Raw genomic sequence first — 17,348 nt, 5'->3', positions numbered from 1 at the left:
CACTGAATGAATTTTTTTTCTGAGAACTTACTGTGTGCAAACCATGGTCCCCAACCTATTTCTTTCCTCTGGCAGTAGGAATTCTCAGCAATTAGTGTAGCTTCTTGACTGCCTTATGCCATGCTGTACTTAGCTAAGTAGCTCTAGGTACCCCCAAAGATCCAGACCACCATTGAACTGTGAATCTGTTGGCAGATATGGGTGCTACTTCCCCTAAGGAACAAATTCTCTGTCAGTCTCTACTGGGTCCCTAATGAGTCAATGATTGAAAAGGGCTTCTCTCGACATCTGAGGTGTTTACTTGGAAAGCTCTTCTTCTGTTCTCCTCCCCTATTCTTCTCCTCCTCCCAATTATTCTGCTTTGTATACTGTAAGTGGGAGGTTTTACATTCGACCTTAGGTCCAAATGAGAAGTCAGGCAGGCAACATGAAACCCTCAGGTCTTGGTTTACTCATTTACTCTATCCTGAATCAAACCTTTCACTAGTGAGGTGAATCAACATCCCAAATTCAATATAAGATTTGTTGTTTGTTGAAGTAGACAGAAGGGAAAACATTGTTGCAACCATAGAAATTTAGAAAAGAACAGTGAAAATAATACTACATTTAACTGAAAAGCAGGTGAACTATTAAGTGAAGTTCTTTTCTGAAAAGACAAGTGACATTTAGTCCCAGCTTTGTATTAACTGTGTGTGGAGAAGATAAATCAGGATTGAGGTACGCCGTGATTGTTCTAGGAAAAGTGAATTTAAAAATTTTTGTTCTGGGGCGCCTGGGTGGCTCCGTGGGTTAAGCCTCTGCCTTCGGCTCAGGTCATGATCTCAGGGTCCTGGGATCAAGCCCTGCATCGGGCTCTCTGATCAGCACAGAGCCTGCTTCTGCACCGCCCCCCCGCCCCCCGCCATTCTCTCTGCCTACTTGTGATCTCTCTGTGTGTCAAATAAATAAATAAAATCTTGGGGAAAAAAAAAGATTCACTTAAATTTTTTTTGTTCTGAAAATTGTTTAAATTTATATAGCTTGTAAACTAAACAGAAAAGTATACAACACTGGGGAGCCTGGGTGGCTCAGTGGGTTGAATCCTCTGCCTTCGGCTCAGGTCATGATCCTAGGGTCCTGGAATTGAGCCACGCATTGGGCTCTCTGCTTGGTGGGGAGCCTGCTCCCTCCTCTCTCTCTGCCTGCTTCTCTGCCTACTTGTGATATCTGTCTGTCAAATAAATAGTAAAAAATTAAAAAAAAAACTCTAAAGAAAAGTATACAACATTAACAACTTAAAGTTTAAATTTAAACCTGCTGGCATCTTTTTCTTATTCTCTATAGAAGACTTGTCTAATTTTATCCCCTTTAGATTTATTATACCCCAGAAATGAAAAATGAATCAGGTCACATAGGAGAAAAACCGGTGGGTACTTTCAGCACTTTGGGCATATTCATGTTGTTTCAAATATTTTCCTTAGAACTCCACTGGAACCTCTGTGTTACAGTGGTACAGAATTACCAAGCCAGAAAGTCCAAGTGTTGTATTAGTAACAGTGTTCTCAGGAGAGATCTTGGGAACAGAGCTATCAACATAGATTCAGCAAATTCTCTGAACTTTTTCACCCTCAGGCCTCTATACTCAAGGGGGAAAAACAACAGCATTTTTTTAAATGGAGTATAGAAAAGAAGCAGTGTGGTGATAGAAACACAAGGACTAGGTGACAGGGAACTACTACTGCATTTTGCTTTTGGTTCTGAGATTTTAACCAAATTATTTTCTCAGGTTTCAATTTCCTCATCTATAAAAGCAGAAGTAATAATTCCTATGTCATAGAATATCTGGAATGATTAAATAAAAATATTTGATATCAAAACGGTATGGAGTAGAGAAACAAAGAGAAAAGAATTATTGAAGGCTCAACACAGGCCAGGTGCTCTAGCTACGGCTAGGGCTCTTCAGAGAGATTAAGAGCCATGATTCAGGTCCACAGTTCAACCACGCTAAAACTTTAAATTAAATCATTAATTTAAATGCTTTTGATTAACTTAAGTAATCTATATGATGATCTACAAGAAATGTTCTTAATTGAATATTTTTTAAGTCTTGCTATTACTAAACCTCAAAAGCTGAAAAAATCAACAATGGAAAATAAAAATACTTTCTATAAATATTTCCTTCCAAATGTGTCATTTTTTTGCAGACTAATAATTCACAATAAAAATAATCCATATAACATTTTACACTTTTTCAAAATACTTTTCAAAGTGTACCCTAAATTATATGTAATACATTAAATAAGTATGGCATTTAAAATTTCACAACAGAAAAGTCTGACACGTTATATTTTTCTACTTTTAAAGGTGACTTTATGGACAGAGAGTAAATAATTTCACACAATATTTTAAAATACTCTGTAGACAAAACTTCCTCAGACAGAAATTTAATTCAATATGTTAGCCATTGAATTTGAAAGAAAAAAATATTAAATATATCAAAATATGCTGAAAAGACAGTTTTCCCTGAAAATAAAATTCAGTAAAATCAAGAAAATAAAATGATAGATTAAAAGTTTCATCTATTAAAATTAGAAAACTAAGAACCACATAAAACACTTCCTTTTCTAGTAACTTCATATATGTCTTCATATATACTTTTTAAGACTAATCTTATTAAAATATAAATATTATAAGAGTTCACAAATCTTTCAGTAATAGATTATTCTACTAAACACACACATAAACAAACAAATATTTAGGAAGAATCCAAATCATTTGGTTATAGATGACAAAAAGCATCTGATAAGGTCATCGTCTTTCATTTGACCTTCTACAGAAGTAACTGGAAAGTAGCGAGACATATATTTTTAATCACTTTGGTGTATAATTGGGTCAGATTTTATTTTCAGTACTTTTTCATAATTTCTTCTTAGCAAGATAAGCTAGTTACAAGAAAAATAATTTAAAATTAGTATTTGATATGAGGCTAGAATATATGTCATTATAAAAATAAATATCTAAGTAATAGATATTTTATTTCTAAGACGAGGTAGATAAATTAAAATATTCTAGAACATGATCTGCACTTAAAGAAAATAGCAATCACCAATTCAACCTGTATGAATCAAATAGCTGAAGAGTTTTTTATTTTTGACATTTATATCAGGTATTTCAAGTACAAGGCCTCTGAAATACATTTTATACTCCCCAAACCTTGCTAAATTGAAATTCATATTTTTCATTGACTTACTCATTATTTAATCTACCTAGGGAACTTTGCTATTCAGGTCAAAGACATATGCAATTAAACCAAAGTTTTCTTTTTCTTTTTTTTTAATGTTTAAGTGGTATTTTCCCTTTATATACCTCGTAGAGTAAAATACATCAGGAAAAACTATTACTCTTCAGATATTGTACCACAAATAATTATTTAGATGATGAGTTAATAAAAATTTCAAGGTCTGCTAAAGAATTATGAAGCTCATCATTTATATCTTGACTTCTAAGAAAATTTTTAAGAGTATCTAAAGCAGTTAATGCCTCATTTTTTGATGGCAAAGGGAGTTCACTTCCTAGAGAACCACCATCATCCTCTTCATCAGAAGTATAAAATCCAGTTTCCTCTGATTGACTTTCTTCAGTCCATACCGAATCAGTTTCTGGTGCAGCTTCACATGTCTCCAAATCATCATCCAGGGCAGCATACTCTTCTATAGATAAACCTTCAGGAAATTCCACGCCTGCTGCCTGAGCATGGGCAACCAAATCAAGACCAGCGTCTGTCTCTGCATTGGTCTTGTCACTTTCTCCCTTTTGAGATTTGAATCCTGCCTCTTCATAGCTCTTAACAATAGTCTCTGGGGTTACAGCCCTCCAACAAAGGTGCAAAGTATCAACAGCATCTAGTAGGGAAAATGTAAATTCTTTGCTGCCTTCAACAGAGCTTAAAAATTTCTTGATAAGACAATGTCGATATTTTATTTTAAGGCTTTTAATAACACCTTGTTTCATTGCTATAAATTTGGAAGATAAACATGATGGAAAGAATGCTAACTCAATGGACTTTAGGTTCTTTACCTCTGGATGTGAAGGAAAAGAATCAACAAAAATCACCACTCTTCGTTGCTGGGCTTGAAATTTCTCATCAAGCTTCCGCATCCATTGTTCAAATAAGTCTGAGGTCATCCATGCCATTTTGTTAGCTTCATAACACACAGGCAATGATTTTATACCTTTGAAACAATGTGGATTTCTGTTTTTTCCAATGATAAGCAAAGGAAGTTTCTCTGAGCCATCCATGTTTGTCCCAACCACCAGAGTTATTCTGTCTTTGCATAACTTTCCGACGGAGCATGTCTCTCCTTTAAATGCAAATGTATTTGTAGGCAACATTCGATAAAGCAGCCCAGTCTCTTTTATATTGAAAACATTTTTAGGATGATAATCATTTAAATAATAAGGAAGTACATTTTGATGCCAGACAGCTGAAGGGTCTACTGATACACCCGTAGCTTCTACAGGTTGAGCTCTGAATACTAAACCATACCTAGATTTAAAGCGATCCAGCCATCCATTACTGCACTTAAAATCATTATGTCCCAGTTTCTGGGCAAAATCATTAGCTTTTAGACGCAACATTGGACCATTAACTGGTACATTTAGACACTGAGCAATTCGATACCACCTCATTAATGCCTCTTCCAGATCTGTGTAAAAAGCAGTTCTCAGTCTTTTTCTCTTTGGATCAAATCTCAGAGATTCAAAGGCTTCTAGAACTTTGTCTTTATTCTTCATAATAGAAGACAATGAATTTTTCTTTATTCCATATTCAGCTGCAATTTCTGCCTTTTTCTTGCCACTTTCTACTGCATTTATGATGTCGATCTTTTCTTCAATGGATAAACTTTTCTTTTTCTTCACTGTCACGGGCAGGGCTGAAGCATCCTCCGAAGCTTCTGCCATCTCCACCAGTGCTTATGCAGAGATCCTTCGTCTTGCTGGTGGCTGTTTCTTTAAATTTCTAAAAATCAGTAAGTAAATGTATTTTCAAAGGTCCTGAATAAGAAAAACGTTACACACAGCTGGAGTATTTTAAAAGAGAAACTTCCTTCCCAGGACCTGTGCGGCTCAGTTTATAGTTTATTCAGTGCTCCAGAAGTCAAGCTAAAATAGAAATCTCATTATGTCAAACCTGTCCAGTCCTGCTGATATATTTTTGGAACTTCAATCCTTTAAGATGATCCATTTTATCCAAGCGCGCATTCAACCTCCTATTAATTCTCCGCAGAAGGCCTCCGAGATAAGAAGCAAACGCATTCAGTAATTTTCATGCAAACTGTTACCCATTAATTTCCAAGTCTCTTCAGGGTGGAGAAGAAAGTGGTAGAATCCTTCTAGGACTGGAGGGTATATCTTCTGCCTCTTGAAAATAGAAAAAAAAAAAAAAGAAAGAAAAGAAGAAAAGAGAAAGCTATTTTAGGAACGATGTGCCAATTGAATATCAAAAAAATATTTATACTAACTAGTTATGCTTTTAATAATGAAAAGAATCAGAACATGTTTCTGCAAATCTAATAACCAAAGCTTTCATGAGAAATGCTTACCTCCTAAAGGGCCTCTGTAAAAAGCCCTCTAGCTCTGCTCTGTGCTTTTGAATTCTCGCTTGCTTTCAAGTGCTTTGTAATATATACTTCTGAAATAATTTAGGCAAATCTAATCTGTTTTAAAAATGGGTGCTTACCAAAATTAAAGAACTAAAAATGATGCTGGATAGATCTTTGGTGGCTATTTTTCACATGAAGTCACAACTGCCCCCTCTGACTTCTCTAAAAGAAAAACACAGACAGTAGTCACAAGGTTCAACTTTTAATAGCACATGGGAGAGAGCATCCCCTTTATAGGAGTCGGGTAGAAAAGCTTTCACTAAAAATCCAATCAAGTGATTCCATTACAAATTTTAAAAATCTAACTATTGTTTCATCTAAACGCTTACAAACCTCGTAACTTTGAACCAGCTTGACACATTAGCCAGATGCACAGAGGCCAGAAAAAATCAACAACATGTAGAGGAACAAGCAAATGATTAAGAGGCTATAATGCAGAAAAAGACCCAGACCGGAGTAAGAAGGAAAGTGACCACGGATCTTAACATCTCAGGACCTCTCCTTCCCTATCTGTAAAATAAAGGGCTTATTATACTGGAAGGGTATGGGCTTTGGTGTCAGACACACCTGAGTTGACAAGTGATTCTGCCATCTAAACTTACGTGATCCTGGGTGGTTTACTTAACCATATGAGGCTTCAGCTTCCTTATTTGTAAAACAGGTGTAACTACAGTCCCTACTTCACAGGGTTATCGCACACTCAAGGAGATTCAACAAGCGAGTGGAAAGTACTCAGCACAGCACTTGGCCCCTTACAAAGTGTTCAATGAATGTTTGGTGATGATACCGTCATTACTCTCTCTCTAATGCCCCCTTGGCTGTGCTGATCCTTTTAATTCAAAGATTTTTCAAAATCCTACTTGCAAACAGAAGCAAGAATCCAACTGAAATATATACTGAAAGCAGGGATTCTCATAAATCAAACAGTACTGTGAGAACAGTCACAGTCATGGACCTAGATAGGCTTGCCCCTACCTTCCCAGGTGGCACCTACCCTACAAGAGTCTACAGGCTCGGGGCCTACCGCAGGCCAAAGTAACAAGCTAATTTGATGAGCAGGTGTTACTACTGTGTGAAATAGTGTGAGCACAATGTCCCTCAGGTTTTTTTGCTCTGTGCTGCCAGGTTTCAAGATGTCATGTGCATTTTTTGCACAAAATTTTTGGACAAGACTTTTTGTCAAAATTCCTCTGCCTTTGTTGTCTAAAAAAAGTAATTTTTATCATAGGAATTACAACTGGTAAAGGAGTTTCCTGCTGTTACTGTAAAAAAGTGCTAATAATAATTACGATAGCCCAGGGCTTTAGTTTCTAAACACCTTTATTTCCTGTATTCCAAACAACTCAGGAGGACGATAAAACTGAATTTCAAAGCTCATATAGTTAGAATGTGGTTGAGTGGAGCCCAGAATCCAGGCTTTGTAAACTCTACCATTCTTTTCACTGTATTGGAGTATCTCTGAATCACACTGGTGTGGCCTCCTCTGATAATAGTTACACACTCTATGTCCCCAGCACCAAGTCAAACCGAGGCAGCATTTCAACGCCTATCTGAACCTAACGAAACAAAACCAAACAACAACAACGACAACAACAAAACCCAAAACAAAACAGAAACAATATCAAGCCTCTACAAAAGAATGGAAGAATAGGCCTTTACGAATTCTGTGAACATAAATAGCAACCGTATCCAAATGCTAAGTGGGCTGACCTTTCTAAATAAATAAGCTTTGATCATTCAACTAAAAAATAAACAAAACCCCCCTTTCTCATGTATGGGACCTCTCTGCACATTTTTCTGTAATTTTCTATAAGTCTACAATTTCTTCAAATAAACATTTTAAAATATCTCACTCTTATTAGGAAGATACCAACCTTCAGAAATTGAGGTAGCAAGAACAAATTTTTTAAGAGAAAACCATGCAAAACTATGCTCTAAGGGAAAAAGGGACTCTCCCAACTTCTCTCTTCCTTTTGTCTTCTGTTCTTTCCCTTCTTCTTTTCTTCCTTCCTTCTTTTTTCCTTCTGCTTTATTTCATCATTTCTCAGAATTAACCCTATCACCTCAAATAACGAGGATAACAGAAAAAGTCACTTGAATTTCCTCCCATATCCCCTCCCAAATAAAGCAATATAATATACACAGAGATTAGTGATTATCTTGATCAAACTGAAAATAATGATATGTTTATTTAGGAAGATATTAGTTGTTTTCTGAGAGTTAACAGCATATATTTCCTTCCAAAACAGTAATGAAACCTACAATTTCCCATGGTAATATAAAATACGTCTTTATTCCCAAAACAACACATGCCTAATGAAAAACCAGACAAGCCAGACTTTTTCCCTAAAAAAGAACAAGGCATCAATACTGTTTAATCAATGAAGCTAACATTTTCCATGCTCCCACTGTATAATGTCTGGGATATTTCTTGCAGGGAGTAATGGCAGGAGGTGATATTTCTCAGAAGTACCCATTCTCTCAATTAAGATCATTAATCATTCTACTCCTTGAAAATGTTACAACAGAGAAACACTGGACTACACGTTAGATGCTATTTTCTCTATGTCAATGGTAAAGCCAACTAAAGAATAAGAAAAGGCAAGTCACTAAAAAAGACCTACCAAGTGAACACCAAGAAAACAATAGTCAATTCTACTGGTAACAAGAGAAATGTAAATCTTCTTTCAAAACAGGAGATACTTTTTCATTATTTTTGTTTTGTTTTGTTTTTGCCTATCAGAATGGCAGTATCTAGCATTTGCCAGAATGTCATAACATAGTTTGTGAGGAGGTATATAAATTGGTACAAAGCTTATGAAGGGCAAATTGGTAATATGATACAAAAACCTTAACAATATAGGTAACTTTCACTGAACAAGTTCAGACCTAGGATTTTATCCCCAACAAATAATTATAAAAAGAACCTGGCTTACACATGTATTCACGATCTATCACTGCATTTAGTAGCTTAAAACAATACCCATTTATTATCTCACAGTTCTGCAGGCCAGAAGTCCAGGTGAGCTCAACCGGATCCTCTGCTTAGGATCTCGCCAGGCAGAAATCGAGATGTTAGTCAAATGGGACTCTTAGCTGGAGGCTCTGGGGAAGAATCTGCTTGCAAGTTCATTCAGGTTATTTGCAGAATTCAGCTTCTTGTGGCTGGAGAACTGAGGTCCCTGAGTTTTTTGCTGGCCTTCAGCAGAGACTGCTCTCAGCTTCTGGTTCGGGTCCTTGACTCTGGCCCTTTGCATTTCGGCAATAGAGAACTTTCCTCCTGTCAAATCTCTCTTATGTTTTGAATCTCTCTGCCTTCATTGCTGCAACCACAGCAGAAGAAAACTTCCTGCTTTTTTAAAAGGCTCCCATATCAGTTTAGGCCCATCCCGATCATCTCCCTTTTGATTAATTTAAAGTCAATTGATTAGACCTGCAAAAATCCCTTGTGCATGTAATATAACATGATGAGAATGATGTCCTATCATGTTCATATGGGAGGGAATTATACAAAGTGAGAATCATTCGAAGTCATCTTAGAATTTTACCATACAACAATATTCCTCACATTGTTGTTTTATAATTACAGACCAAACAGGAAAGAACTGAAATGTATAAAAAGGACTAAGTAAATAAATTAATATATAAGTTAAAATATTACTGAGCCACTGAAGGAGAATATTTAATGATATGAAGGAAATTCCATAATATTTTAAGTGAAAAAAGCAAAATGTGAAACTGTATGCCAACAAAACTAGCGTATACTATAAGTTACATGAGTGTAGAGGCTCATGGCTATTCCTACAGTGCTTTGTGTAGAGCAGACAGTCGGTTCTAAGTAACAATTTCTTAAATAAATGTAGAAAAAATATAAATGCATAGAAAAAAAAACCTGATAAAATGTTGAATATTAATTCTAGATAATGGAATTATGAAATACTTCAGGTTTTTTTCTCTTTGTAGTTAAAGTAATTTCTACTCTTATGCTCCACTCAGACTACTATTCACAGGCTTCTTTAGACATTCCATTTATCGCTATCCTCTAATCCTCTGTTTCCAGAGAATTACACCGTGCAATCATTAATTAAATATGTCTCCATGAAAAGGGACCTGATGATAGAGAGTGATAAAATTATTGTGACATTACCAGAATTCCCCTAGAAAAGATCTGAAGGTAGCACCTTTTTTTTCTCTTGAGGAAATAATATTTATATGCAGCATACAGTATTCAACATTTAAAGTGAAGAAAAAAGGTTGTGTGCACATTTAATTCATTCAGAAAGGAATAATATGCTCTAACCTGTTGCCCCCCCTTCACTTGTGGTCAATAAATGAAATACAGGCTTCCTACAAGCCAAGTGAATAAATGGCATCTGATTTTTCAAAAGCTGAATAATAGCCAATAACAGTACAAAGGTAAATTAGTAGATAATCCCCATGTCATAAACATACAGAGCAGACAACTATTACCTTTTTCCTTACCTCTCCAAACATAGATGCCAATTTAGAGAAAAGAAGTAATCTTCTATTCTTCCTAAAGAGAATGAGCAGGAGAATTCACAAATCTCTAGGTCAAAGAAAAAAAGAGAGAGGGGAAAGAAAGAAAGAAAGAAAGATCTCCATCTAAGTAGGGTTAGATTTAAAATAAGGTCTTTCTGTCAGCATCAAAAATTTCCTCCAAATTAAAAAAAAAAAAATACCAGCTACTGTTTCCTTTTTCCAAAATAAATTACGTAGAATTTCACAGTCTTCCATCACCAGCTGAAGTAGCTTTCAGTGTTTTCTTTGAGACAACTTACATTCTAATTTCCCCTGGGGCAGCAGAAATCATGGGAAGGCTAATCCTGTGTAGAGCCTTGCACTATGTAGGAAGAGCAATCACGTGCAGTACCGGAATCACACTGGACTGGAGTACCTAACATGATTAACGGTGCCTTCGCCAAACAGAAATTAGCATGAGTTCCAAACAGTTTGGAATCCATCTGAATCTCTATCAAAAACATCGGCACCTGCCAAGGAAACTATCCAGCTAAGGACAAATAATGAAAGCAAGTGTCCACCTTTTCAATTTAAGAAACACCTCTGAGTCTAACAATTTAATAGTTAGACTAACTCTAATGAAGCTAAGCATTCCCAAACTCAAAAGACGCTTGGCAGGAATCCTTAAGGTGCCAGCCAACTCAAACAGTTAAGTACAGATCATTCAGGCACCACTGAGCACTGCCATGCTCCTCTTCCTAATTACCCTTCTGAAACTAAGAATACTTGTACTTAGCTATTAAATTCCATTCTGTTCCTATGCAGTAAGAGCAGTAATTATTCTAGATTGGGATCCTTTTCTTGTAATTGAGAAGACTAACAGGATGGCTTTGAACAGAAAAGTCCACAGGAGGCTATAGAACTGAAGTTACAGTTTGAATGATATACATTTACAGTTTGAGTGATATACATTTGCTCTTCTCTTTTTGTTAAGGACAGAGACACTTAAGATGAGGGTCCTTTGTACACAGATTCATGTTTTGAGACTTCAATACTGTTTTTGACAGAGGAAGTCTGCTGGAAATCTCAGCCGATAAATAATGTTATTTACTTTTGAAACATTTGTGTCGGCACGGGTATTTCCTATTCACGGATATGGGGAAGATATTTGCACAGGGATATATGATTCACTATTCTGAAACTTCCTAGAATTTGTAAAGGCAAAGGTCTGTCTTTGGGCACTGAGCCTTTAAAAATGTCTCATCAGCTAATACGACAAAAGCAGGTGAGAAGTACAGTCTAAAGAAGAGTAAATCCCACGGAATGCACTGTTATCCTTCGCATTTCTACGAGTGAAAAACGAGCATGCAAGGCTTTCAAAGGAAAAACAGCTCAGAACCTTGATGAGAGATGTGGATGGACAACTGTAGGTGTTCTATGCAAATGAGCTTGAGGTATGCCTATTACCACTGCGCAGCCATACATTCCCTCCATTCAGCGCCGGGAGTAAGGAGACTATCCACAGCACAGGCTGGGTCTCAACTTAGTGAACTACAAAGGGCTCAGAGAGAAAGGATTGCTCGGCGGTTTCTGTAGACAGGGCAGTGATCTACCTAAGAAGGAATAGGGCGAGCAAATAAAGCAGAACTCAGTCATCTGGATAAAGAAACAGGAGCAGGAAAGAAAAGTATAAGGGGTCCATCGTCGGCGAGCGAGCAGGGCAGAGTGATTACAAAGACAGCAAGTCAAGAAGTCAGGGATGCCAGGCTTGGAGGTCTGGTCTTCCTGAAGGGGGTGGGCGTGAGTGACGTGGCCGGAGTGGGGCGCTCCAGACACCGGGGAAGAGAGGGTGAGGCGCCCGCATCGCGTCTGTTCCTTAATCCCGCATTCCCGCCACCCTCCACTCCCCGCGGGGCTGAAACAGCCTTCTACGTGCTCTCCCGCAGCTGAGAAAGCTTCGGCTCTCCTGTGATATGCGTGGCGGCGAGTTACGTCCACCTCCACCCTCCCGCCACCGGCTCACCGTCTGCTGGGGGAACGCCTAACGCGTGAAGCTGGGGTGTATGAGTGAGAAAGAAGGGATGCTGAGGGCTCCAGGAGACCTCCGACCACTCAAGACCAGGCCAGCTCGTCCTTCTGCAAGCTCCCGGCTCTGGCAGGTGCACCGGGACCCGGGTGCACACCCCTCTGTGATCGGCCGCAGCCAGAAAATTACCCGGGCAACAGCACCCGCGGAGCCCCGGATGTGGTTGCTAGGGCCGCAGCGGGAGGGGCGGGGCCAGCCTCCAGGAGAGGGGCGGAGGAGGCCTCAAGGGAGGCGCGCTGGCACCATCGAGATGAGGCTGGGCCCGGCCAGATTGAGGGAGAGAGGGGCCGTCCAGGGCCAAGGACACGCTACTTCCGGTCTCCTCACTTCCGGCTCCGCTGCTCTCAGTGTTGGTGCAGCAGGCCGGCTTGAGAGGTACCCTGTCTGAGTGTCCTCGGCGGTTGGTCAGTGTGGGGCTGTGACAGCTGCAGTTGCTCCCCGCCCCCGAGGATCCGAGGTGCGTGGGGGGAGGGGAAGAAGGAAAAGGCCCAGGTTGCGTTTCCGCTCGCTTGGTGCCAGGTTTGAGGCGATTCCCGAGTGCAGCGGCAGGGATAATCCTCGACGTGAGAGCTGCCAAGTTCCCCACAGACAGGTGAGGGCGGAGCCGGTCCGCAGGGAAGGGACGGGGCTGGCTAGTTCGAGGTAGTTGGCGGGGGCGGACACGTTGCTTCTGGAGCTTCCCATTCCGGACTTTCACTAGACACTTCTGTCCCTAGGCTCTGCCGAATCTGCCCAAGTATTCGGCCTTTCGTTTCTGCCCCAACCCTCTGTGTCCCGAAGCAGCCGGCGAAGAGGGAGGACTGGCCCTTGCAAGGTTGCACTCTCTCTCCTTGCATGCATTGGATGGGAAAAGGGGTGGCGGGATCCAGGTCTTTCTCGACTAAGTCTCTCGGAGTGGGCCACCTTCAGGTTTGATGTCCAGTCTTTTTTTTTTTTTTTTTTTTCCCCTCCTGCGCCCTCTGCATCCCCTACTTCCTCTCTCCCGCAGTGGGAGGAATGGAGATGGTGATAGTCCCTCCAAGAGGTTCACGGGGCACTGTTTCAGGGAGGAGCCTTCCTAAGAAACGTCCCAAGCCTGAGGACGGCCAAGGAATGCTGGAGTTTGGGAAGGAAGTCGTGCTGTCGTCTTCTAGTCGGTTCCTTTTTGCCAAGTTACTGTTTACGTGTCTAGGAAAAGGAAAGAGGTTTTTTTGTTTGTTTGCTTTTGTAAAGAACAGTTTCTAGACGCTTTTCCCTTTTACTTTATTGTTTCCTTTGTTTTGTTTTTATCTCCCTCTTGAACCCTTTGATCTCAAAAAGTTTATAGTTTACCCTTCCTACAGATCCTCAAGCCATCCCCTTTTAGGATTTCTGTCTCCTCCCCTTTGTTTTTTCCTAGATTAAAGTACGGAATTTCTCTAACTCGGTTCTTACTTTTTTGTTTTCCTTACTCAACATGACCAACACCCTTTCCTGACTACTCTAACACTCTTTATCTGAGAAAATAGAAAATATTTCTAATTTTATTTTTTGAGTGAAAATCTCTGCGTCAGTTACTTTCATTCCTTTTCAAATTAATAAATGCGTTTGCCTTAATCCTGGTTTATGCCTTTGGGACCCATAGTCTAGGAGTCCATAACTTTCAGGGGTCTCCTCATTCCCATCCCTGAAATAATGTGCAGAATTTTGTTTGAATGCATGGGCAGGGGAAGTTGGGGGAGAATGTCCATTAACAAAAATCAGATCCTCAAAGGAGATACAAATCCTCCAGATAGATTAAAAACCATACCTTAGTGTCTTGTTCAAGTTAATGACAACTTTTTTTGTGGAGCTTTTATTTTTACAAACTAAATAGCTTGTATTGGGAGAGTAGAATGCAGAGATTTTAACTTTATGCTGAAATCTCTTAACTGCTTCAAAATGTCAGTGTTTCTAAATTTTTTCCTAGACCTAGAGAAGGAAGCAAGACTGCCCACTTATTTAGTTCCTGATTTGTGGTTTTGAGGTTTCTTTTTAGGGATAGCTGTTTGTGGCTGTGGCCAATGCTGTGGAGATCCAATGGATTTATAAATTAATGTGTTTATATTATTATTTAATACATATTAGATACCACCAACCTACTAGGTACAGTTCAGAATAAAAAATTTAAATTTCAGTTGTCCTTTGCTTTCATTTTCTTGTTTTTCCTTTGAGACTTTGGCTTTGCTAGGAATGGCAAATATGTTTCAGTAGTGTAGTTCTTAAATTTTTGGTATGTTGCTGCTTGTCATCTCCTTTCCTTCTCTGTATTAGGTGTTTTAATGATTGTTCTTTCATGTGAATAAGTTAGTATCCCTCCAAACTTGACTTACTAATTTGGTTGGGAAGTGTTTACTGGTTGAGGGTTGAAGTTCTAAATGTTTGATACTTGTTTCATAGAATGTTAGAACTTGAAGAGACCTATGCAGGTTATCATAGTTTATGAAGAGTAACCAGATTCTTCTGCTCACAAAATTATTTTCCTGCAATCTAGCATCAGTTGAGGGAGCAGAAGACATAACTTTATAAAGAGTAGATTATGCTGAATTAGTTTCTTCCTAAGCTTATGACAAAGTCAACAGATAGGTTATATCTGACACTATACCAACAAATAACATTTGTTTGCTTACTGTGTACCAGGCATTATGCTAAATGTTTTTTTTTTATGTGACTATCTCATCTAATCCTCACAGCAACTTTGTAAGATGGCTAAAATCTCCGTTTTATAGATGAAGAAACTAAAACTAAGTGATTAACGGAAGCCAAAGTAATCTGCTCAGGAGCACACTGGTGGATCCAGGATTGAACGTAGGTTGTTTGCTTCACACTGAGCTCTTAAGTACTACTCTAGACTGCTTCTCCTATATTTTCTTTATATCATTTTTGGCATGACTTGGGGGTATCTCACCTTACTTCCTATCAGCTGTTAAGAAAAGAACATCTTTTCCCTTATTAATCTTCAGGAGATGAATACCTTTTTGAATGTCATAACTAAAAGTTGTGACAGAAAGAAATGAACTCGGCAAAAGCCTATGGAATGTTTATTTGATAGAGTTTTCCCATGGGGATGGGTATAAATCTGTGGGTATGTTGAGTGTGTGGTGTATTATGCCACGAGAAGTGGAAAGTGAGAAAAAGATTTTAACTAATAAACTTGGCTTTGTAAGAGTCTGGAGGTATAAATACATCCAAGAATGATAAATTTGGGATGGAGTAGGGAATAAACTCAGGATGAAGGAAGAAATAAATTCAGCAGGGAATTTTTTTTTTTTTTTTTAAGATTCATTTGTTTATTTTTAGAGAGAGAGAGAACCAGAGGGAGAGAAAATCCTAAGCAGACTCCAGGATGAACATGGAGTCCAACTCGGGGCTCCATCTCACGATTCTGAGATCAGGACCGGAGCAGAAAACAAGAGTCAGATGCTTATCTGACTGAGCCACCCGGGTGCCCCTCAACAGGGAATTTAAGCTAAAATATGGCTATGGATGAAAGAACTAACTATGTATATACAGAGTGGAAAGAGCTATTCCACATAATATGAAAGATGATGACTTAGGGACCATGACAGTCTGAAAGTCAGATGTGCACCAGCATTAGTTCTAGGGTATATGAAAAAGACTATAAAACAAAAGAATCTGAAAATAATCTTGTTATCTTTGGTCTACTAGCTTTAGTCCGCCATGGAAACCAATGAATAGCTATTGCAGATTCTCAGCTATTGTCTACAGAAGTATATATTTTCTTTTTCTCTTTCTTATGTTTTTTATTCTTCTCTTCTTCGTGATTTCTAAACCTTTGTCTTAGGGTGTTGCTGGAAGTAGCTCATATCTTTTGTGAAAATATGGCAACATCTTTGCCATATTCTCATCTAAGTTTTTATTTTTTTTATTTATTTGTTTATTTTTGTATATCTGTGATAGCTTGGGCTAATATCTCCTTGATATTCAGGCTTGATCTTTGATCTTTTAGGGAACTGTGATGCAGTTTTTGAAGCAGAATCATGAAAACAGTGGAGTTGGTGATGAGGCCTAAATATCCAGAGGAGTCAGTTGACCCACTCATTTCTGCTAGCATGAGATAGTGTTTTAGAACAAGGTTTCCAGACTTTCCTACATCATGGTGGAAATGATTTACTTATAGGGCAGATTATAGCCTGGCTCTCCTGGCTCCCTGAAGGCTGAGGGAGGGGTCAGTATTTCAGCACATCTATAATTCATTCTTGGCACACCGGTTGGAAAGCTTTGCTTTGGAGAAGAGGAATATGTTACTCTTTGTTAATACCTTTTGTTTATTTAGCATCTAATAATTTACAAAGCACTTTCATTTTACACCAGTTTTTTTATACTCCATTTTACTCTTAGTTTTACTCCAGTCATATCAAGTAGGTAATATTACCATGTTAGAAATGAAGAAACTGAGCTTTTAGATAAAGTGCTTTGTATGAGGTCACACATGTAATAAGGGGTGGGTCAGGAATTCAAATCCCAGGTGGAAAGAGTCCTTGAGGGTTAAATCCGTGGCCTGTAACCTCCAGGATGGCCAGGACCCTACCTGTTTTGTTTAAGTGCTACCTTCAGGGCATTAGGGCAGTGCTAGCATAGAAGTCCATAATAGCTGTCATTTACTAAGTGCCACTTTGGCTAGACATTATGGTTTATAGATGCTGTATGTTAGGTATTCTCATTTTTATTAACAAAAGAAGAAACAGGTATGGAAACCAGCAGAAGTAATTAGTCCAAGGTCATCCAAGCTGTAAAGGAAAACCACAGACTCATAACCAAAGTTGCTAGCTCCAAAGTTTGTACTCTTTTCACTATAGTGACTGATTTCATGACATTTTAGGGTAGAGATTGGGTTCCATTTAAAGTGTGTGACATTGGTGGCAAAAGGTGACGGTAGTAAAGGGAGCTAGGCAAGTGGACTATTAAGTGTTTATTTTTGGCAGTTTTGAGGTTGAGTTCTAGAGATGGTGGCCCTCTTTTTAAAAAGATTTCCTAGGTATTTTGAGTTGGGGGTGGGATAGAAAAGTAATGTGCTACAACTCAGCGACTTGGGCCATTGCTGCTCTGGTGCTTCTACTAAAAGGGTTAAAAATATAGATCCTCTTCGTATATGACTAAATATTAATTATAGGTTATTTCTT

General features: G+C 38.6%; 2 protein-coding genes across 9 annotated transcripts in view; one reads left to right on the top strand and one right to left on the bottom strand.

The window, feature by feature from the left end:
* Positions 1-2,992: 2,992 nt before the first annotated feature.
* On the bottom strand, positions 2,993-12,491 carry TIGD4 (tigger transposable element derived 4). Of its 5 annotated transcripts, none has more exons than XM_032855503.1 (3): positions 12,145-12,491; positions 5,720-5,804; positions 2,993-5,400 (listed from the first exon to the last, which is right to left on the bottom strand). In XM_032855503.1, the coding sequence occupies exon 3, from the start codon at positions 4,939-4,941 to the stop codon at positions 3,406-3,408; it is 1,536 nt and encodes a 511-aa protein (XP_032711394.1). In that variant the 5' UTR covers positions 4,942-5,400; positions 5,720-5,804; positions 12,145-12,491; the 3' UTR covers positions 2,993-3,405. The 5 variants fall into 5 exon arrangements, with proteins under 5 accessions (XP_032711394.1, XP_032711395.1, XP_032711393.1 ...); XM_032855504.1 differs by lacking the exon at positions 12,145-12,491 and adding an exon at positions 10,125-10,167; XM_032855502.1 differs by lacking the exon at positions 5,720-5,804.
* Positions 12,492-12,565: 74 nt separating this feature from the next.
* ARFIP1 (ADP ribosylation factor interacting protein 1) overlaps positions 12,566-17,348 on the top strand; it is a 104,027-nt gene continuing 99,244 nt past the window's right edge. For 2 of the 4 annotated variants that reach the window (XM_032855512.1, XM_032855507.1), the window contains exon 1: positions 12,574-12,799. The gene's annotated coding sequence lies outside the window, so the exon portion shown is untranslated. Of the gene's footprint in view, positions 12,800-14,930; positions 15,013-17,348 lie in introns of those variants that run through there. The other 2 variants (XM_032855508.1, XM_032855509.1) reach the window with 2 other exon arrangements.

This window comes from Lontra canadensis, unplaced genomic scaffold, assembly GCF_010015895.1.
Source record: "Lontra canadensis isolate GAN:19392208 unplaced genomic scaffold, GSC_riverotter_1.0 scaffold10, whole genome shotgun sequence".
Lineage (NCBI taxonomy): Eukaryota > Metazoa > Chordata > Mammalia > Carnivora > Mustelidae > Lontra > Lontra canadensis.
Note: the sequence above shows the minus strand (reverse complement) of the source record. Positions and strands in the feature narration are given on the sequence as shown.

What these genes read in the sequence shown, in the direction of transcription:
- TIGD4 (XM_032855503.1), bottom strand. Translation starts at nt 4,941, where the DNA reads ATGGCAGAAGCTTCGGAGGATGCTTCAGCCCTGCCCGTGACAGTGAAG.